This window comes from Anopheles gambiae, chromosome 3 (assembly GCF_943734735.2).
Source record: "Anopheles gambiae chromosome 3, idAnoGambNW_F1_1, whole genome shotgun sequence".
Classification (NCBI taxonomy): Eukaryota; Metazoa; Arthropoda; class Insecta; order Diptera; family Culicidae; genus Anopheles; species Anopheles gambiae.
The window spans coordinates 90,386,170-90,407,331 of NC_064602.1; the positions used below are offsets into that span (position 1 = coordinate 90,386,170).

At 44.1% G+C, this 21,162-nt stretch overlaps 2 protein-coding genes across 6 annotated transcripts; one reads left to right on the forward strand and one right to left on the reverse strand.

Annotated features, from left to right (window-relative positions):
• Positions 1 to 319: 319 nt before the first annotated feature.
• Positions 320 to 17,719, reverse strand: LOC1280874 (cholinephosphotransferase 1). 5 transcript variants are annotated; one of them, XM_061662329.1, is made up of 8 exons: positions 16,654 to 17,676; positions 13,605 to 14,004; positions 9,563 to 9,694; positions 8,465 to 8,599; positions 5,635 to 5,793; positions 5,375 to 5,539; positions 5,200 to 5,281; positions 320 to 1,583 (listed from the first exon to the last, which is right to left on the reverse strand). In XM_061662329.1, exons 1-8 carry the CDS (start codon positions 16,863 to 16,865, stop codon positions 1,390 to 1,392), a joined length of 1,479 nt encoding a protein of 492 aa, XP_061518313.1. In that variant the 5' UTR covers positions 16,866 to 17,676; the 3' UTR covers positions 320 to 1,389. The 5 variants fall into 5 exon arrangements, with proteins under 5 accessions (XP_061518313.1, XP_061518316.1, XP_061518314.1 ...); XM_061662332.1 differs by lacking the exons at positions 8,465 to 8,599; positions 9,563 to 9,694 and adding an exon at positions 10,649 to 10,777 and having other exon boundaries at positions 16,654 to 17,719; XM_061662330.1 differs by lacking the exon at positions 9,563 to 9,694 and having other exon boundaries at positions 16,654 to 17,684.
• A 785-nt stretch (positions 17,720 to 18,504) lies between these two features.
• Positions 18,505 to 20,134, forward strand: LOC1280873 (protein farnesyltransferase/geranylgeranyltransferase type-1 subunit alpha). The gene is made up of 3 exons (XM_320743.5): positions 18,505 to 18,803; positions 18,870 to 19,224; positions 19,370 to 20,134. Exons 1-3 carry the CDS (start codon positions 18,662 to 18,664, stop codon positions 19,890 to 19,892), a joined length of 1,020 nt encoding a protein of 339 aa, XP_320743.5. The 5' UTR covers positions 18,505 to 18,661; the 3' UTR covers positions 19,893 to 20,134.
• The last annotated feature ends 1,028 nt before the right edge of the window (positions 20,135 to 21,162 follow it).

Sequence of the window (21,162 nt, forward strand, 5' to 3'; positions counted from 1 at the left end):
GAAAATTTGCAGTATTGACGTTACGTAATTCATGGATGATGACTTACGATACTTTGAATTTCGGTCCTCGCTGGTAGCGTTTCGATCGGTCGCAGCATCCCTCAATGGTAGCGGAGGGAGTGAGAGAAAGGATACACACTCCGTTCGTCGTCTTTCCTCTCATATGATAAGAGCATGTGATAAGCGATGAAAGGAAAGGGGGATAAGAGGAGGTCGAAAATTAGCGTTACGTACTTGATGGATGATGCCTGATCTGCTTTTCACTACTATTCTTCGAGGTTTCTTTCTTCGAAAGTGGTCCAAACGCCATGCATCGCAGTTCTCCTTTAACAGCAATTATCACGCAACAGTGTTCGATTTTATTGCATTGCGCCATTCACCACCACACCACACCACACAGCCCGGACATTCCGGCTCGAACATTCGTTAATTCTAGCAGCTTTCACTTCACACAACTACTACCCGCTATTGGTATAAATATATTTCTAAACAACTTCTATTGCCCCCCGCCGTTTCTCCCCTTTCCTAGTTGTAGGACGCATTGTTCCTCTTGGGGGGGAGAAGGAGGCGCGGACACAACTGACACAGCAGGAAGGGTGAATTCGTTACAATTTAACTAGTGGTTTTTTGGTAAAAACCGCTCTTGGTTCGATTGCTCTTACAACGTACGGTGCATTGTCTTTTTAGCTGTCTTCTGTCCCTCGAAAAGGGACGTCCGTCTTCCTTTCGCTTGCGCTAATTCTATACTCAATCTCTTCTAGTTTCTGGTGGAGCGACTGTAACGCGTGTGTACACGTCTGCTCCGAAAGACTCTAACAAGCATCGTTTACTTGCTTTTGCGCTTGCTTTTTTGTCTGTGATGCCCGTAATGTTTTCGTTTCATTAAATTCTAGTGCGACCACCGTCCTCCTGTCTGTACACAGAGTTAGAGACTATTGTCTTCCACCACTGGACACACACACACTGTGCCGGCTTGATGCTGTAAGAGCAAAGAAGTGAATGGTTTAATTCTGTTCATTTATACCAGTGCTTTAATTTCTTCAAGTGTTTGCATAAGCTTAGTTCTGAGTAGTTCGATGGATGGGACACACCTAGTTCAGTATCAGTTCAGTTTTCTTTTCCTCGAGACAGATTTGCCTCGCTGGTCGTACCTCTACACACAATATAGCACACACCTAGCAACGCGAAACTATGCACCAAACCATTTCGATCGCACTCCTCCCTTACGAAAGAACACTGGCAAGTAGCGACAATTAATTCTATATCCATCACCAACAATGTACCACCAACACCCTGCCATCCAACTCTACTCATCATGTTCTCTGTTCCCTTTTTTCCCTGATGGTGTTTTTCCTAATGATGCTGGGATAGTTCGACATCCGACATCCCTCATACGCGATGCGGTTTGCGGGGCGATGAGTTTGGTGTCACGCGCGGGCTTGGATTGTCCTCCGACGCCGTCCGTTGGCCCATCGCCGGTGGCACGGTTAGGTTACGCACCGGTGTGGTCGGATACGAGCGACGATTGTTGTTGATGCTTGATTGTTGCTGCTGCTGCTGCTGCTGGTCCAGCTCGTCCGTTTCTTTGGGAAGCGTGGGATAGGAAACGAAAAAAAAAAAACAAAGCAAAATAAAAGGAATTAAATTAATACGTTTAATAAAAAAAAAACACACACACAAAACTGCAACACTGTGCCGGTACTGGGTGGTAAACTAAGAAACGCAAACTAAACTACAATAATGGTACGCGTTATGAAGCAATGGGTTAAAAGTTTCTTTTTCTTTTGTAACCAACGAATAGAAACAAATGAAACACAGAAAACAACACAATGAGGTAGTGTTGGTCGGACGCAATCGCTCTCCACTTTTGTGTCGTCCCTCTGTCACTGTTACGATACTGAAACACACACATCAATTGGTACATGAAAGAAATACACTACACGTAACGGGAACACACACACGAATGAAAGAATTCAATACCATTAAAGTTGAGAAACGAAATTTGTTAGATCGATCTACACTAAAGAGAGAGAAACAGAGAGGGAAGCTTAATCCTAACCTGTTAGTAGTAAAGGTACACACCAACGATACAAAAGTCATGCTGATCAGTTCTAACACGGTAAACGCAATGCTTTTCGCTACACTTTACATATGTGCTTTGTATTGTCTTCAGACAAACAATAACAACAAAAACCCTGTGTGCATATATCATATATCTCTGTAGGGAAAGTTAAAGAAGGTTAATAGTATCCAAAAACGGGTTCAAATCTTCAACAAAAACTAAAAAATACCACAATTATAAAAGGGAGGCATTCGCAGACGCATTTGGAGTACAGTTTTTTGTTATGTTCGAAACCACACACATAAACGACACACACACACACACACAATAAAAAGGGGGGAGTAAAATGGGGTCTTGGTTCGCCGGATACACGTTACTAACCTTCGACAGGTGTTGTGGTGGTGGGTGGGGAATAGAGTTCGTTTTAAGCAATATGGATAACACATATGCACACTTCGTTATATATTACGCATACACTGAGATGCACACCACATTGCGCAGATCATTCAGACACGTGTAACATAAAGGCCGTTAGGGGCGTTGATTAATGACACATTTACTAAGGGACGAATCAGTGCGTCCCTGTCCCACGACTCGGTGGTGGACTGATGCGGCTAGGGATCCGTAATATTTTCTTCATTTTCTCACCAAAATAAGCAAAAACTGCTAATTGAATTTCGTTTTCCATTTAACTACATTTTCATTCCAGTTCCAGTTGCATTTTCAAAACATTGCAGCATAATTCTGTTGTTTTTTTTACACACGACTTTTGCTTTTCTTTCCTTCCCATTTTGGCGTTATTCAATCATACTCAATCTAGCGGGTTACACTGCACTACATTACACACTTTGGGATTAAACCAATTGCGGGAAGGTTTCAAAACGAGTAACAAATGATTACTAACAGGGATTAAATGATCGCACACATACAGTCACACACACACACACACATACGGTTTCATTGGATTGATTTTACACGCTACTTCCTGCCTCTTTCTTCTTCCCATAAAAAAGCGCATGATTTTGCTTTACGATCGTCGAACTGCGCTCAAAATTTACTTACTGCTTTATACAACTAACTTTACTCTCAACTGTGTGTGTAAGTGTGTGTTTGTATATAAATATTTCAAACCTACTGGGACATGGGACATATTTTTACATGTTGCTTAATTTCTCCCCAACTAGCGCCGCACAACCGTTTTACAAATTGATCAACTTTTCTGTTTCCAACATGCCGGCTAGAGCACGTGCAAACAATTAAAACAAAAAGCAGATGATTCTATAAAAATATTATCCATTGCTCAGAAGCACACACAGCACACAATCGTGACCTACATGTCCTCTGTCTAGTTGGCAACGTATTGATACAGCCTGACGATCATGTAGGATCGTGAAAGTTGTCTTGGTAAGTGATGCTCCAGCATATGATCCTTTCACTAAGGACATTGATCTACTGTTGTCTTGCTAATTCTTTTGTCTCACGTACACTGCCACACACACACATACACATCATACTAAGTTTTGTGTGTACGCGTGTGCCTTTAGTCTAATCCGCGGATCTAGCTGTTACGGGTTTCACGTTTGAGCAAACTCCCCTTCGCTACGTGTACGGTGGTTTAGCGATACATACACGCTTGCGAAGTGCAACAACATAATCAACATAATAACACATACAAGAACACGGTACACATAGCACACAAAAGAAAACGATAACAACTTACAGGGTTTTCAATGATATTATTGACATGTTCAGCGAGTTGTTGATTCGTTCGGGCATATAATTGACACTTTCAGCGAGATATTGAATTGTTCGTAAGCAGGCGTTGACAAGTTCAGCAATTCTGTAATGTTGTCATTTGTTTTGTTTACACACTGTGCCGCAGGGTTCAATTTTTCATTCTGAAAAGTCCTAAAAGTAGCTAATAATCATTTCCCAAGCTGTTTAATTCATGAATTAGTTAAAACAAACATATTTTTACGAAAACCGTTTGTTTACCTTCTGATGAGAATGATCCAAGCTGCAGTCCAAGGGGTACGAAAGTGACAGCTCTTAGTATCGCCGAACTTGTCAACGCCTGCTTCCGAACAAATCAATATCTCGCTGAAAGAGTCAATTATATGCCCGAACGAATCAACAACTCGCTGAACACGTCAATAATATCATTGAAAACCCTGTAACACGCTTAGAGAGTAGTCGGAGAGCACAAGGAAACCACGATGACAAACAGTTAGCACAAAACGGATCGAAAGGGAACTAAAAAGATAAAGAAAGGAGGACCCGTTGGTCCAAACACACAAACGAAAGCACATCTCTAAGGTAATGATGATTAAGGTGAAGAGTACTCGGTGTGTTTAGTTATTCTAAATTCCTTCTAAATTCTTTCCCACCACTAATCTGTCCTACATTAAGCAACTCCGTTCAGTGGATAGTGTTTTACGATATAGAGGTGAAAAAGGGTACGACGAGTACACTCTGTGTACTGGAAAAAACAGGGAAGCATTTCCAGTGCCGCAATGGACGGGATGTAGGGCCAACCAGCACTACATCTCTCTAAGGGCATAATACCCGTGTACCAGAGCAAAGAAAAGAAAGCAAAATTTTATACGAAAGCGGCTTCCCCGGCGAGACGAATGCAGCCCCGTTTCTGTGTTACATGAGAGGATGGGCTGCAGCTAAAGATAGTAAGGGTTCGCTTCATTCCCCTGGCGTAGAAAGGATTGCATTTGCGAGTTTAACAGTGTTCATAGTAAAGCGGTTATCGTGTTGTGCCTTATTTCCGTTTTCCTTCCCCCCCTTCCGAATGGTACTACAATTAACTCTCGACGCTGCTGACGGATATCCTTTAGCTCGAAGATAAAACCCCAACAACGGATACCAAGCATCGTCCCAAACCCTCTCTCCCATATTAACAACCAGTGCGCGACCTCGTCGTCTGTGATCTCGCGCTTACTAGTGTGCGGCAGCATTGTGCTTTCTGCTGCTGGCACGCGTTTGCTTTCTGTTGATCGATTGCTGCTGCTGCTGCTGCTGGGCGGACGTCGCTGCGCTGTTGTTGTTATTGGTTAGACTATGCGTACCGTTCTTGTTATCGTGACTGTGATGGTGATGGTGGTGGTGATGCTGTGGAGGGTTCGTACCTTGTGATGTCATTACTGGCTTCGGTGGGTAGGGAATGCGGAACAGCTCAATCTTCAGGTAGTCGCAAATTTCCAGACACACCTACGGGGCAAAGGGGAAAAGTAGAATGCGATTAGTACGTAATATGGGAAGAATTTGTATTATTTATTTATTAATTTTGCTGTCAATTCATACCTGCCCACAGTACCGGATCAGATCGACGGTACACCAGAGCAAACAGAACCACAGGACGTAGTACTCTGGCAGGAAGCTGTTGAAGTACTGGTTGAGGAACAGGCACAGCGGCCCAATCAGTCCCCAGTCAAGGTACTCCATTTCGCTCTTTGTCATATGGGCGACCTAAAATTAACACGACAAAAAGGAGAATTAATCAATGAGTAGCAACGCGACGTGTGTGTGTGTAAAGCAGCGCACTTGGTTTCGTCATCACTTACCACCAGCCGGTTCGTCACCTTGGCCGTAATCATCCCGAACGCCATTATGTACAGGGCGGGATGGTTTTCGTAGATCTGATCCGTCGATTTCTGCGAGATCACGTACGCCGGCACTACGACGAACAGGAACGGGATGATCGGCGATAGTACGCTCGTGCCCTAATGGTATTCCAGCAGCCACAGCCGGGGTGGTAGTAGAAGAGATGCATGATGGTGGTGGGCACAAGGCAAAGGCCCCAGCAATACAGGATTTAAAAAAAATAACCGGCAGATTCAGCACACACACCACCATATCAGGGGGAGTCAGAGGGAGGGAGAGAGGCAGAGAGAGTTGTTGTGTAGCGCACCGATGCATAAAGAGGATCATCGAATGCATACGGTGGGTCGGGGGGTCAGGGGAGGAAAAAACAAAAAGTACTCCAATTAGTTGCGATATGGAAGAAAGCACACTAGACCACAATGTCAGTGAGAAAAGCGGAAAAATGAGGATAGTGTGAGGTGGAGGGGGAAGAGATGGACAGTAACAGTGTATGCACACACACACACACGTACACAAACTCGCACACAGACACACATACGAGATGCCTAAACACGCGAGCGTGCGAAAGGACAGCGTGTACACTAGTGATGGGAAAAATGAAGTCGGAATCGATTCCGGCTAGCTCCGAAGTTTTCTGGAATCGATTCCGGATAGTAGGTCCGGAATCGGCTCCAGAAATGGTTGCAAGATCGGCTCCGAAATCGGCTCCAGCATCGATTCCGGAATTGGAGCCGATTCCGAATCCGATTTCGGAGCCGATTCCGAAGCCGAATTCGATTCCGGAGCCGATTCCGATTCCGGAGCCGATTTCGATTCCGGAGCCAACTCCTTATTCGACCCCGGAACCGGTTCCGGATTCGACTCCAGAATCGGATCCGAAATCGGTTCCAAAATTGATTACAGAATCGGCTCCTCAATCGGTTGCAGAAACGGCTCCAGCATCGGCTCAAGAATCGCCTTCGGATTCGACTCCAGAATCGGTTCCGGATCCGACTCCAGAATCAGCTCCGAAATCGGAATCAATCCCAGCATCGGCTCCGGAATTTATTCCGAAAACGGAATCGGATTCGGGTAGGTCTGATTCCGAGCTCCCACCACTAGTGTATACTTGTGGTTGTGTGCATGTGACTATCGGGGGGAAGGATTAGCAAAAAGCATTAAAAGAAGGTGAAGGGAAAGGATGCGCTTTCTTTTATTGGACGTTTGTTAATGGATGAGGTGTGCCTATATTTAAATTTAAGAAAAACACAAACAATAAAAGGGATATTTGTTCTAGCAAAAATACAAAAAATGTGAAAGCTAATGTTGTGTAAGAGAAATCAAAAAGTAAATTAAAAGATGAAAACACTAACAAAACTAACACAAGAAAAGTGTTATTTACACTCTTTGTGGAGACATGAATATCAAGCATTTGAAACATTGACATGGAAAATTTGAACTTAGTTAAAAATATATATTTTTTAAATTATTTTGCCAAAACAAATAAATTATCCATTTGAGTGTGTTGGTTTTTGTTTTCCTTTTAACCGAAGAATGGTTAGGTGAATGATGCCAATTTTACAGCGTATGAATATGTGCATTTTGTCTGTGATTTAGTTTCTGAAATAGGGATAGGGGGAAGGAATGAAGTGTAGCTTTAAAACTGTTATGACCGTGTCACCTTAGGTTAAGGGTTTTTCGTAAGTCTTTAGAGCGATAAAGGTTGTTCAATAAATTACTATCTTCTAATTAGATCTTTGCGTAGTTATTTGCTGTCCGTTTAATTAGTTCGATACCTTAGTCCATCAATTAGTCCGTCATTTAAAATATCGTCAGAGAAAAGCTAGTAAAAAAAACCCGCCCACTACTGCCTTTTTGCTGTTTTCCCCGGTTTTCTTATTAGTCCAATTTTAGTGTTAATTTTTCAGCGAAATGTAAATAGTACTTCGAGCTTCTTATTGGATTTACGCTTACGATATCGAACCAAGGCAAAATATAACTTTGTTATTTTCTTTTTTTTTCCTTTAGCTCAACGCTTATGGGAGATTCTCAGCCTCTCTAACGCATTGCATAGCTGCTACCGCGTACCGCTACCGATCAGCTTGTTGATTGATAAAGGGCAAAAGGTAATTGATTTACATTAATCAAATTGAATGATTATATTAACCTTGGCTTAAGGACGGTGGGCCGGTTGTGGATGCAAGAAGCGATTGATTCGATAAAATAGGTGTGATAAACCGTTTCGTATGGAGGAGGGATGACAATTTAAAAAAAGTTAAAGAAATGTAAAATCAAAACATAAATGTGAAACTAAATTTCAAGATTTTACAATTGATAATTTAAGCAAATAAATCACATATACAAAATATCTGTTTGAACACTATATCTACTGATCGGAGAGAGAGAGACGATAGAAAAGGTGATCAACAAACGATCGATGCGGTTTAAACGGACAAAACAACAACAACAAAACACACAAACAAACAACAGCATACAAATCGTTAGCATAACACTATCGAGAGCCAGCGAAAGGGAGCAACACAGCGCAGTACTATTAAATCAAGCAGGGGGAGGACAATCCAAACACTTTCCCGGACAACGTGAATCAACCGAAGAAGAAGAAGCAAGATCGTTAGCACGTTATTGCACAAGGGACAGAACAAAAACACATGAAGAACTCGCCAACACGTGTAACAAATACAACAGGAAGTTAGTATTATGAAAGGACCAATCTAACAATTTTCACACACATACACACACACATATGTTAAGCTCACGCAAACACACACACACATAGATTAGTGGCCTTACAGCGACAGTAGATCCATTTTTGCCCACGCCACCGGTAAAGATAACGGACGCGTTCTGATAGGCGAGCAGTCCGAACACAAACACGGCAAAGTAGAGCGGGACCGTCTTTATGTCGATGCCCCCCATCAACGGTAGCTGTTTTTGATTATTGTTATTATTGTTGGTGGGGTCCGACGGGCGGAAGGGTCGGCATCCCGTTGGTCGGTTGTGTTGGAGGGGCCCGGCGGCCATGTGGCGTGGTTGTGTGAGGTGTTTTTTAAAGTTAGCAAGCCCAATTGAAGTATTGGAGATTATTTATTTTTTGTTTTGTTACAACACACGACAGCCAAAAGATAAAGAAATTCGTAGCAGTAAGGAGGGGGAGGCGCCCCGAAAGACCGAGTTTTAGTGGCGAGAACGAGATAAGAAAGCACACGAGAGAGAGAGCGCGGCAAAGAGAGAAGAAAGAAAGAACAAGAAAACGAGAAAATAAGTAAAATGAGATAAAAAAAAAGGAAGAAAGAGAAAAAAACCATTTCGATTAAGTATGTAAGTCAAAATTGCAGAAGAGAAATAAAGAAGAAGAATAAAACAAAAACGAGAACAATATAAACGACCTAGAGAGAGACAGTTATTTAGTGTTTGGGAAGAATGATAAAAGTGGCATATAAACTGGAGAAGAACGGTAGTGAAAAAACCCTCTTTATAAAACACGACACAGAAAACTTATCAATGTTTGAAACAACCTCCCCAACGCAGCATAAAAAACAACAAGGAAATATATTCGGTTGGTTATAATAATTGCACATAAAGTAAACAAACCACACCTAACCGACCATGTATTAGATAATTGCGTTTTTTTTCCATTGCGTAAAAGTAAAGATGCCACCCACATTAGTACAATTGTGTTAGAAACAATGTATGTGAGAGTAAATGATGACTTAAAGAATAGAGAAAGTAAAAAAACACAGGAGAGGGAAAAAAAGAAACAGGAGCATAAAGGAGGACACAGGCAAAAGGTAAAAATGCTCATCCCAGCAGCAGGGATTTGCCATACAAAAAAAGGTAGCTTAAATATAGGAAATGGGCGCAAAAAAACGCAATAATAAAGTCGCTTACAGCAACGGTGGAGCCGTTCTTGCCGACGCCACCGGCCCGAAAACTCTGGCAGAAGGTGGTGAACACTTGCACGAATCCGAACGTAAAGATCGCACACACGGCGTAGTTCCAGCTGCCACCGAGGAGCGGCATCTAGCGAAGGAGGAGGATCGCCGCAGCAGGATCGAGCAAACGCGCAAGTCGAAAACACGCACGCACGGGGTTTAAAAGTAACGGATAAAAGGGGATAAACCACGGGGGAAGATAACATAGAAAAAGGAAACGGAAAAAAGAAGCGTTAAAGTAGTAACACACACAAAAAATGGTGAAAACAAAGATTAGAAACACTGAAAAGTATAAATAAAACATTAAAATACATAAATTTAAACAACGAAAGAGAGGAAGTGAACAGCAGTTATCGACAACAGCGCAAATTACCGCAGACATCATCATCATCATAGCAACTTGGGCAAGGCGGCGCGGGAGAACCGCAAAACATAACAAGAACACGACAAAACAGGGCAAACATTGCACAGGCATGCATGCAGCAGCAATAGCAGCAGCAGTAAGACTGTCGTCCCCCAAAAACCCAGTTTCAGACGCACAACAAACTCCATTCCTTCTTATAGATAACAACCACAGCAAACAACAAACGACACAAACAAAGACAAGTAGTTTAGTTGGAGTTTTCATGCAGAACAGTGTCCTCCCTCCGTACAGATCATGCAGCATTGCGGCAAAACGGGAAACACAAACACGCATGTAAACACACGCATGCAATCGATCGAGAGACAGATGATAAGAGAGCTGAAGAGTTTCGTCTTGGTCAGAGAAATGTCTTTTTAAGGCCATTTAAGGGCTGTCATGTAGAAAAATATTTAAAACAAAATGGTAATTTTTTTGTAGAAAGTCATGAAATCATTGCTTGAACACGAATCTTTAAAATATTGTCAATTAAATGCTTTCATCATCGGCACTTGTAAAACGGATACAGGAAGATGGGGGATAAAATTGTCATGGAACAGTGAGAGAAAGAGAGAAGAGGTTGTTGGGTTGGGTTGGGTTGGGTAGGGTTGGGTAAAGGTGGCGAATGTTTGATGAACTTACGGCGACCGTGGATCCGTTTTTACCGACACCGCCGGCACGGATCACCGAGAAGAACTCCAGCAGTGACCAGCCACCGCACAGGATGGTCATGACGGCCATCGTGCTCCACAGTTCGAACTGGCCGAAGATCTGCCACCGCGCAAACCGTTCAATGTATGTCGTTCGAAAGGTGGTATACAAACGGTAGGACAAACGGGGGGGTTTGTTTTTTGTGGGAGGGGTGGCGAAATGTGGAAAGAAATTGTTAAAAAATAGAGTAAGATGTTAGAAGAAGTACTCTTTTGGTGGGCAAAGGATGGAATCAATGAAATGGGTACGGTGTTGGTTCCACATCGAGCAAAATTTTATTCCACGTGTGTCAATATAGGGAAAGCTTCTTTTTTAATGTTCAATATCTAAATATGGACCAATCGGAATAATTTCAAGTCGACACAGCATGGTTTTTTTTAGGAAATTTACACGCCAATTGTAGAGAAAAAATGAGACATGAGAAGGTTGTGTTCTATGCTATTCTACTTTGCGGTTTGAATTAACAATTAAGTCCTCTGGATATAGATGAAGTTTGGTGTTGCAAAACATAACAGTTATTTACTTCATTTCACAAGGAGACAACATTCGATGGGCATAATTTCTGTTAATCACAAGACAAAACTTGATGTTGATAAGAATTGCACTCATTGCACTCAGTTGGAGTTATCTCTTGATGTACCCAACATTTTAAACACAAGAAGCAACATTTATAGCTCATGTTTACAGGGTTTTCCAAGTCACTTTCGAATGTGCACCTAATTACAGTCTTTCCCCGATTTACGCAACACTCGAATTACGCGATTTTATAATTTTGACATGTCCAACATTAGTCAAAAGCAAAATAAATTGAACTATTGTTGAAAGTGATGGATATAGTTTGACCATGCTAGATTGAGATTTCTATGGAGATTGACAGATAGGTAGTAAGGGTTGCTAAGGACTTTTTATGAGTTGCTAAGTAACATTGGATTCCCTAGCTGTCAAATGAAAATGTGTCAAACTACACTGAACGGACCGACCTGTAGTAATTATTGACCCTTGGTTTTTACACATGATTTTCAACACATCACAAAGAACTGTCAAACACAATCCAGCTTAAGACGTGTTGAAAATCATGCTGCAGAAATTAAAAATTATGACGTTGAATACCAACGTTTACATTCGAAACTGCCTTGGAAACCCTGTATATATTACAGGGGTTTCCGAGTCACTTTCCAATGTCTACAACATTTTTCAATGCTTCCGAGATGTTTTTCAACAGCTGTCAAATGTTGTAACTGCATCACAATAATGTTTCAGTTCTTCCACATGATTTTCAACACGTCTCAAGCGGGATTGAGTTTGACAGTTCTTTGTGGTGTGTTGAAAATTATGTGGAAGAACTGAAATTTTATTTTTTAGTAAATATACCATTTGTCAGCTGTTGAATAAGATCTAGCAAGTGGTGAATAATGATATGCGCATTCAAAAGTGACTTGGAAAACCCTGTAAATCGATTGCTATGACCATCAAAATTAAAAACCAACCTCAACTCATTCGTACGAGCGTACAATTGTACCGATTGCCATCTTCGGCTGTGTGTACCAAAACGAAGGGAGACACTAGCGAGCGGAAAGAAAATCGTACGCTGATAACACGGACAACTCTCAACCCCAATCAACCCTATGTTTCAACAGCATCGACATACTCGCACCACCAACCCAACAGTCATTTCAAATTGGACCACTAAATCAAACCACTCCCCTGCTTTACTTCTTAAGCTCAGCGAGCATGCCACACATTGCTTGTGCTTATCATACATTGCATTATCGACAAGCGCCATCACACCATTCGGAATGATAACAATCCCCCCAAAAAAAAACCTCCACTCCCTAACTACCGCGTATTATGCGCGGCCACTAGGGTGCGAAAAGTAAGACAGGTGGAAGAAGCACACTGCTTCGTTTTGTGCATATGTGCGTACGGGCGACTTGTGGAGTAACTCGTGGTGTCCGTAACACGGTGATGTGTACTTTGGACACGTACAGCGCGCGATAGGATGCGTCGACACACACTATGCGCCAAAAGATTGGTGGTGGTGGTGATGGTAGTCGCGCTGCCTAACCCTCAAAAACCGTCAAATCAACAAACACATGCGCGAACGACAAAAAAGAAACAAGCATCAGAAATCACGCCATGTGCTTTGAGACGCACAATATCTAGAGCAGGATGCCGAACGGGTTTGTGCAGCTCGTGGCTCGACTTTCCTCATACAGAGCTTTGCACGATACAGCTTCATTTGCATAGTGTGAGAACACGGACTAATGAAAACAATAACGCAACGAAACACACTTGCCGTCTACACACAATGCAATGGCGAGCTGTAATAGCGGCCTATTCCCATTGTCAAGGCGGCGTGCCCCCACTTCGGTGTACTGTGTGTCGAGCATAAAGGGCAGGCAGCTGTATTGCTGGCCGAACAGATTCGTCTGATACGAGCGGAGCATTAGTTTTATTTTCCCTTTGGTTCATCTAGCCCCGGTTCTGTCCCGGATCGAGCGGGCAACAATTGTGGCTAATAAAGTGTAGGTGCAATTTGCACATATCACACCACCACCCTTCTTGCACTATGTGAGGATGTGTGTGCAAAATTAGACAATAACAGTGGCAAACGAAAAAAAAACGGCTTCGCAACTATCTAATATATAGCTGCTGCTGCTGCCGCCAGAGTCAAGGCCCAATCAATCAAGGGTGAGATCATGGTCACCATTTTCGAGTATGTGTCGTGCAATTTCTTTTTGTTTAGTTGGGCTGAGAGTTTCCCTTTCGACCTGAACAGAAGCTGAACCAAGGAACCCGGACCACGAACTGCTCTCAATACTGCAATGCTGAAATGAAAACGGGGGTTTTGCGTTACCTTTCCCACCAGCTCCCACCCGGCCCTTACCTTCGTCATCCAGATCGAGGGACCGAAGATGGCCGATATCATATGAATGCCGATGATCGTGCACTGGGCCTCGGTTACGTCGATGCGCCCAAACCGGAGCGTACCGGACACGTACGTCTGCCAGTGGGCACAGTAGAACAGTGTCATCGCGCAGAAGCACTGGAAAAACATCCACCGCGGGTAGAAGCCGAGCTGGACGGAGATACAGGCCGACAGGGCGACAAACACGGTCGAGATGGAGTCGCACCCGTGATCGAACAGCTCGCCCAGCGGCGAGGACGAGTTGGTCCGGCGCGCCTGCTTGCCATCGATCGCGTCCAGGCTTTGGTAGATGAACAGGCCGATGCCGCACAGGGCCGACGACCATCGCGGGGGTTCCTCACGGCCGGTGGGGCTGTAGCTGTAGGTGATAAAAATAATGGAAGGTTTTTGTGTTAATAAAATGAACTTGTTTAGAAGAATAATCGGGATTTTTTGCTTTCTTTTTGAACGTTCATAGTTTTTTAAGTTATTCATAGTTCGTGAAGAATCTCCAATCTCGAGAAGAGAGAGAAAATATCACAACTTCTGCTCTAAATAGCCATTAAAACTAAAATAGAAGGTGTGAATTGTAATGCTAATGGCTCAACAAACAAAAAACGACACCACAAGGCAACGAAATTAATACAAAGGAAAACATCAACATCCATCCAGCGCCACCCTCAACGCCACAAAACAATTGCAACACGCGGCGGGAAAGTGAAAATTTCCTATCGATAGATAACACCGAACAAATGCTCTTCGTTTCCCCGACACAAACCCCAAAATACATCTCGACTAGTGTTGGGTACATCTGATTCAGATTCGTGAATCTGAAAGAATCTTTGAAATTATTAAATACAGTAGAGCGTCGATTATCCGGGCAGCTCGGGATCGGACGGTTGCCGGTAAATCGATTTGCACGGATAATGGTCCAAGAAATGTCAAACGCATATAAAACATATGAAATTCACCAGTTTTATTATTAATTCACCTAGATTCAATCGATTAATCGTTAGTATAATATTATTTTAATCAATAACTGTAGGTTTAACTACTGTTCATGAACAAAAATGAATTTCGAAAATACCATTAGACACTACAGAGCTGCACAAGAAACTGGTTACCCAATTGACTATCGCTGCAAACTTTCGCCGTACGTATGAACAGCTGTCAGATTTATGCGCACGGTTAAGCCGCCCGCCGGTTAATCCGTCCCCGGATAATTGACGTTCTACTGTAAATCTGAATCTCGGTTGCAAAGATTCATGAATCTCCAAAGATGAATCCCGAAAGATTCGTCAGTTTTCAAATGATTCGAATATCTCAAAAGATTCACAATTATCTAGGTATTCATGAATCTCAAGGAATTCTTAGATCTCCAAAGATGCATTCTTCTACTTGGTTCGTAGCAACCTAGGTGGTCATGCCAGTCTATACATGCTTTCGAGTCTTCTTGGCAAGTATCACGCAGCTAGATAGTTTGTTTTGCTACGGGGAGACGGTCCAATACAATATTTTGAAAATCGGGCATCTCTAAAGATTCATGAATCCCTCGAAGTATATGAATGTTAATGGAGATTCATTTATCTTTTGAGATTCATTAATCCTTGGAGATTCATGAATGTTTCGAGATAGACAAATCCTTGGAGATTCATAAATCCTTGGAGATTCATAAAACCTTGGAGATTCATAAATCCTTGGAGATTCATAAATCCTTGGAGATTCATAGAACCTTGGAGATTCATGAATCCTTGGAGATTCATGATTCTTTCGAGATTCATGAATCCTTGGAGATTCGCGAATCTTTAGAGATCCAAGAATCTTTGAAGAGTCGATTCGAAATTCGAGTCAGTCATCACTGTAGATTCATAAGAATGACTCTCAGCGAAAGATTCATGAAACCCAACACTAATCTCTAATTCGACGCATATCAATCTTCTTCGCGGAAGCACCGAATACCGCGATCAAACTTTCCCTCCCTGTTGCTTTTTTTCCGCTTGTTGCGTGTGAGAGTGTTCGTTCACTTTGCGTTTCCAATCAAACCCACCCTCCCCCTCTTTCCTACACAAGCCAGCAAAGTGGCACATTACGGGGTAGGTTTTGAATGGGGAAACAAAATAGTGGAAGAAGGATGTGGCAGACAGCGCGCGCGTGTTCATGCTTTGGGCGTGGAATTTTCGTGCGAAAAAAAAAGAAAAAATGCAACCGCTAACGGTGCCCACCGCCGTTTTGCCGTTTCCTTGGCAACCGCATCGCACCCACACGCACATTCGCGCGTTCGAGATGGATCGAATTTTGGGAAATGCTCTGTGCATCGAAATTTTCTCATTTCGTCTAAAATTGCGTGGTGTGCGTAGCTTAAAAATAAGCCACAATCGTAGGAACTAATTGGTCGTATTGTTTTCTTATCAAGCAACTCGCGCTCTTGCCCCAAAGAAATGTACAAATATTAAATAGCGCCAACACAACGGCACACACACACAAAAAAGGCCAATTGCAAACATGATGTCCGTCCCTGTTGAACCATGACGCGGCTAAAAACATAACTCTTCTCCGCGTACGTTTTCAAGTGCGTCGCTCGCAGGGCGGCGCGAACCAGCCAGGAAGGTGCACACACAGTGCACACTTGGCGCAAGGTAAGAGCCTCTCCCCGTGTCTCCGTTCGGTTCGGTTCATTTTCGTGTACTTCGCCGTTAGCGTTGCCTACTAGACACACGGCTGCCTCGCCTCCTCTCTCGTTTCCCGTCGTTCGCTCGTTTTATCTGTGGATGATATACTTTGCGAAATTACATAATTGCCACCACGCGCGCCCTTCTCATTCGCTGCCCGTCCGTCATGTGCTCGGATTGCTCCCCGAATTGCTCGTGTGCTCTACGTCTACGTCTTTCCCGTTCAGAGCAACTGAGTTTTTTTGTTTTGCGTTTGCTAGAGACACTACGACTGTAAAGCGAAGATGTGACCCTTTGCCTCCAAGAAAGATGTGTAAAAAAAGGTGTAAAATTAATCCCATCTAATGTTCGTCACTTACGAGATCAGTATGAGCGTGGTGGCGATATTGATCGCCAGGCCGACGATCGTGATGAGATTGGGGGCCAACCAGAGCGGCACCTTCGAGACGAGCCAGCACCACCAGGGCTGCAGGAACGGATCCATCAGGCTGACGTTGGTGCAGGAATACTTGTGGTCGTACAGCTTCTTCAGCTGCGCCGCGTGCAGCAGCTTTTGTTTGTAGAAATACATCGTGTGTGTGTGTGTTCTTCGAGCGGGGGTGCTGCAGTTCTTTAGAATCGGTTCACACTCCGCGCGATACGGTTCGCCGGGAAGGGTGCTAGACGAAAACAATGCACACCCCGTCTCAGACGGCAGGAACGGTTTTCGGAACACTGGCACAACGATTGCTCACGGCGTATCTTCTCACTGCACTTTTGGCCAATTTTTGCTTTACACCACCATCGCACGCCTTTTCACAGGTGGCCCTAATTGGAGATGGCAACGTGTCGAGCGCAACTATGGGGTGGGAGGGGAAGGCAGCACCGCAATAGCACCACCTCAACTTCCGTCAAATATCTTCACACACACGCAGCGGGAACTTCACGCACAGTGCCGCATCACTTTGTACGCGAGAACGATACAGAATTTTCTTTTCTTCACCGCTGACCATGAATCAACCACCGAGCGGATGTGGCCAGCTTCGCCAAGCTTCGGTCAGCACCTGGACACACGCGAAAAGAAAGCAACAAAAAAAGCGCACCGCTCCCCGTCAGCAGCGACACGGCGAGACACCGAAGACGGGAGAAAGTATCATCACACGCAGGCAGGATGTGGTGGAGTGGTGCTTCTCCTATGCGGGCAAAGAATTCTACTTCTGCCCGGTCTGCCAGCAACGATACCAAACGAGAAGTGGAAAATACCCGGAACACTGCCCAATGTAGCCCGTACTGGATGGAATAATCGCGCGATTAAACCACTCTCGTCCTGTCTGGCGAACTGCGAAACGGTTTCTACGTATGATTTCTGACGAATCGCACGCACACACACTCGCACGATCTATCACGCGATTTTTTCCTTCCAACTGCGCTTGACAGCTGCCACTGCTGTCAAGCGGCAGAGTGACCAGCAATACAGATTTATCTGTACAGGCAGTTCCCGAGATACACGATTAACCCTGTCACTGGCAACCAAATCCAATAACCGGGCTACCAGCGGGTAGCCAGCGACATTGGAGGATTATAACTTTTGACTGCGTAATCCAATATCGATGCAATATTTGGAAGAAAATTGAATAAACTAATACGGTTTCTATAACTGTGCATAGATTCGTTCGAATCGTGACCGTTTTTAAGTTATAGCTTTTCAAAGTTGAAAGGATTTTTTAAATAACAAAACTTAAAAAAAAACACATTTTTTTCAGAACTTTACAAAATTTTCACAGCAAAATCACTCCAGTAGTTTTGAAAACTGTATATTACAGTTCAAGTCTTGCATATTTTTTCAGAATTTTTCTACAAGTCATTAAAAAAGGAGTTTCGATTTGAATAAAAACCGTTACAACACATCTGTCATCATAATTTAATAAAATGCACAATTGCGACAAATTCAAAAACTTCATATAAATGTTTGATACTCATACCGAAAACCACCAAAATAATCTGGCCACACTGTTCAAGCGGACAGCTTGGCAGTCAAGGTAAGCAGAAAGCAGGTTAAATGGGATACATTTCTGCTATTTTTCGATTTTCAGTTGAATAAACAACAAAAGCACGTGCACAATAATTTACTCATAATCCTAGTATTAACAAAAATGCAAAATATGACAAAATAAGCAAAAAATAAATAACAAATATTCTAGACATACCGCACCTATATATGAACCTCGCACGCGTATCCGATGACAGCTCATAAAACATTCACAATAGAAAGAAAAGCAAAGAAACAACACACGGTCCGTTTTCGGCAATAAATACGGGTTCCGGGTGGAAAAAACTGGTCACAAAGGTTCCGCTTCCCCACAAAACGGTATCCACTCGGTGTGCGCGATGGCAGACGGTAACAGTTCCGATGAGGATTTCTCCGACGATTGGGCGCTGTACTCGCGCCGGCCGGAGTGGTCCGACATTACACCACTTCCCCAGGACGACGGGGAGAATCCGGTCGTGATGATCCAGTACAGTGAGCGCTGTAAGTATTTGTCCTTTCCGCTTTGGACATGGATTACATTGCCGATCCTTCCATTTCGCTTCACAGTTAACGATGTGTTTGGCTATCTGCGTGCGATCATATCGAGGCAGGAAAAGTCCCAGCGCGCCCTCGAGCTGACGAAGGACGCGGCCAAGCTGAATGCCGCCAACTACACCGTGTGGCAGTACCGGCGGGACATTCTGAAAGCGCTCAACGCCGACCTGTACGAGGAGCTGTCCTACATCGGGCGGGTCATTGCGGACAATCCGAAAAACTACCAGGTGTGGCATCATCGGCGCGTCATCGTCGAATGGTTGGACGACCCATCGAGCGAGCTGACACTGACGGAGAGCATTCTCGACATGGATGCGAAGAACTATCACGCCTGGCAGCACCGGCAGTGGGTCATAAAGAACTACAAGTACGTTCCGGTTCCGTCGCAGCGCAATGATTTGTTTGCCTTTACATTTATAGGCCCCCATTCTCTACGTGACACAAACAGTGTGTCACCCCGATAAGCGGTACTATTAGTTAATTGCCTTCTCTTTTCCTCCCACACCCCGTAGCCTATTTGACGATGAGCTGCATTACGTGGACCGGTTAATATCGGAGGATATGCGCAACAATTCCGCTTGGAACGAGCGGTTCTTCGTGCTGAAGCACGGCGGCTTCACGCCGGAGGTGCTCGAGCGCGAGGTCAACTACGTCATCACGCGCGTGGGCCTGATCAAAAACAATGAAAGCCCGTGGAACTTTTTGCGCGGACTGCTGCAGCAGGGCACCGGCAAGCTGGCCCAGTTCCCGGTGGTGGTCGAGTTCTGCGAGGCACTGTACAACGACGGCATCCGGTCGCCGTACCTGCTGGCCTTTCTGGTGGACCTGTACGCCGAGCAATACTTCGATGTGATCGAGTCGGGCGGCAATGAAGCGGTGGCCGAGGAGTACCACCAGAAGGTGCAGGATCTGTGCGAGTCGATGGCGAACCAGCACGACAAGATACGCTGCAAGTACTGGCGCTACATTGCGGAAAACTTTCGGCGGAAAGCGTCCGAGCGGGTGGCGGCCGGCGGCGGACAAAATGGCGCGTGATGGCAGTGTGCCCCCGGAGCAGAGCAAAAGTACGTTAACTTATGAGCAGAGCAACGGAGGAGGGTGAACTTTGTTTTAGTGCTAGTTTTGTTAGATTTTTTCTTCTCTTCTCTATTTCCTCCACACAAACAAATAAAGAAACTGGTAAAGTGGCAGCAAAATAGCTTAGCACATGATCGGAGCGTGCTGTTAACAAACAAAAAAGTAATAAATAGATAATTTTGCAATATTTAATAGGCCAATTAAGGAAGGTTTAAGCAATTCTTTGGTTCTTCTTATCCCGCGCTACAACCGCTTTGCGATGTTAACCTACCTCAGGAGTGTCCGAAACCATTCAAAGTCTTGCGCCTTCGTCTGCCAGTCCGTTATTCCGGCCTTAATGGCGGACGCCTCCACGTCATCTTGCCACCTCAGTTTGGGCCTACTACGCCTCCTCTTTCCTTGTGGACGGCCTGAAAAGTAGTGGTGGGAGCTCGGAATCGGACCTACCCGATTCCGATTCCGTGTTAGGAATCAATTCCGATGCTAGAATCGATTTCGGAGCCGATTTAGCTCTAGAATGAGAACCAGTTCTTGGAAATCGACTCCAATTTAGATACCGACTCTGATTTCGGAGCCAATTCCGATTCCAGAACCGATTTTGATTTTGGAACCGATTCCGATTCCGGATCCGATTATGATTCCGAAACCAATTCCGGCAAGCGCATAGCTCATTATTATAACGGCTCCTCCATTGTCCTTCCACACATACGGGGTCAAGGATCCTTCTGAGTATCTTCCTCTCGAACGCAGCTAAGAGGGTTTTGTCAGATTTGGACAGTGTCCATATCTCAGAGGCATATGTGAGTTCCGAAACTATCTATATAGGTGCTATATAGTCCCAGATTCGTCCGTTGCGACAGGTTCTTTGAGGTGAACTGATTTTTCAGGCTGTAGAATGATCGGTTGGCAGCCAGCGTCCTTGCGCGCAACTCAGCTTCCATGCTATTGTCGTTGCTGACCTTTGACCCAAGATAGGGGAATTCTGGGTCGACTTCAAAAATCCGTTCACCTACCTGTACGTCACGCCTACGTAGGTTTGGATTAGTTATTGGTAGGGTCGCTGATGTTGCCACCAACAGTCTGGTCTTTGCCTCTTTTATCTGCTATAGGAGAGCCGCAAACCTATGATGTCTATATCATCAGCGTATGCCAGGATCTGGGTTGATTTATAGAAGATGGTTCCCGTGGTCTCCACCCTCGATCATATGCGGCTTTGAAGTAAATGCAG

What these genes read in the sequence shown, in the direction of transcription:
- LOC1280874 (XM_061662329.1), bottom strand. Translation starts at nt 16,865, where the DNA reads ATGTATTTCTACAAACAAAAGCTGCTGCACGCGGCGCAGCTGAAGAAG. An exon ending in CCTCGATCTGGATGACGAAG is followed by an intron (nt 9,695 to 13,604) that starts GTAAGGGCCGGG and finishes CTCCTTCGCTAG; the next exon opens with ATGCCGCTCCTCGGTGGCAG. An exon ending in TGATCCGGTACTGTGGGCAG is followed by an intron (nt 5,282 to 5,374) that starts GTATGAATTGAC and finishes TTTGCCCCGTAG; the next exon opens with GTGTGTCTGGAAATTTGCGA.
- LOC1280873 (XM_320743.5), top strand. Translation starts at nt 18,662, where the DNA reads ATGGCAGACGGTAACAGTTCCGATGAGGATTTCTCCGACGATTGGGCG. An exon ending in GATCCAGTACAGTGAGCGCT is followed by an intron (nt 18,804 to 18,869) that starts GTAAGTATTTGT and finishes TTCGCTTCACAG; the next exon opens with TTAACGATGTGTTTGGCTAT. An exon ending in TGGGTCATAAAGAACTACAA is followed by an intron (nt 19,225 to 19,369) that starts GTACGTTCCGGT and finishes CACACCCCGTAG; the next exon opens with CCTATTTGACGATGAGCTGC.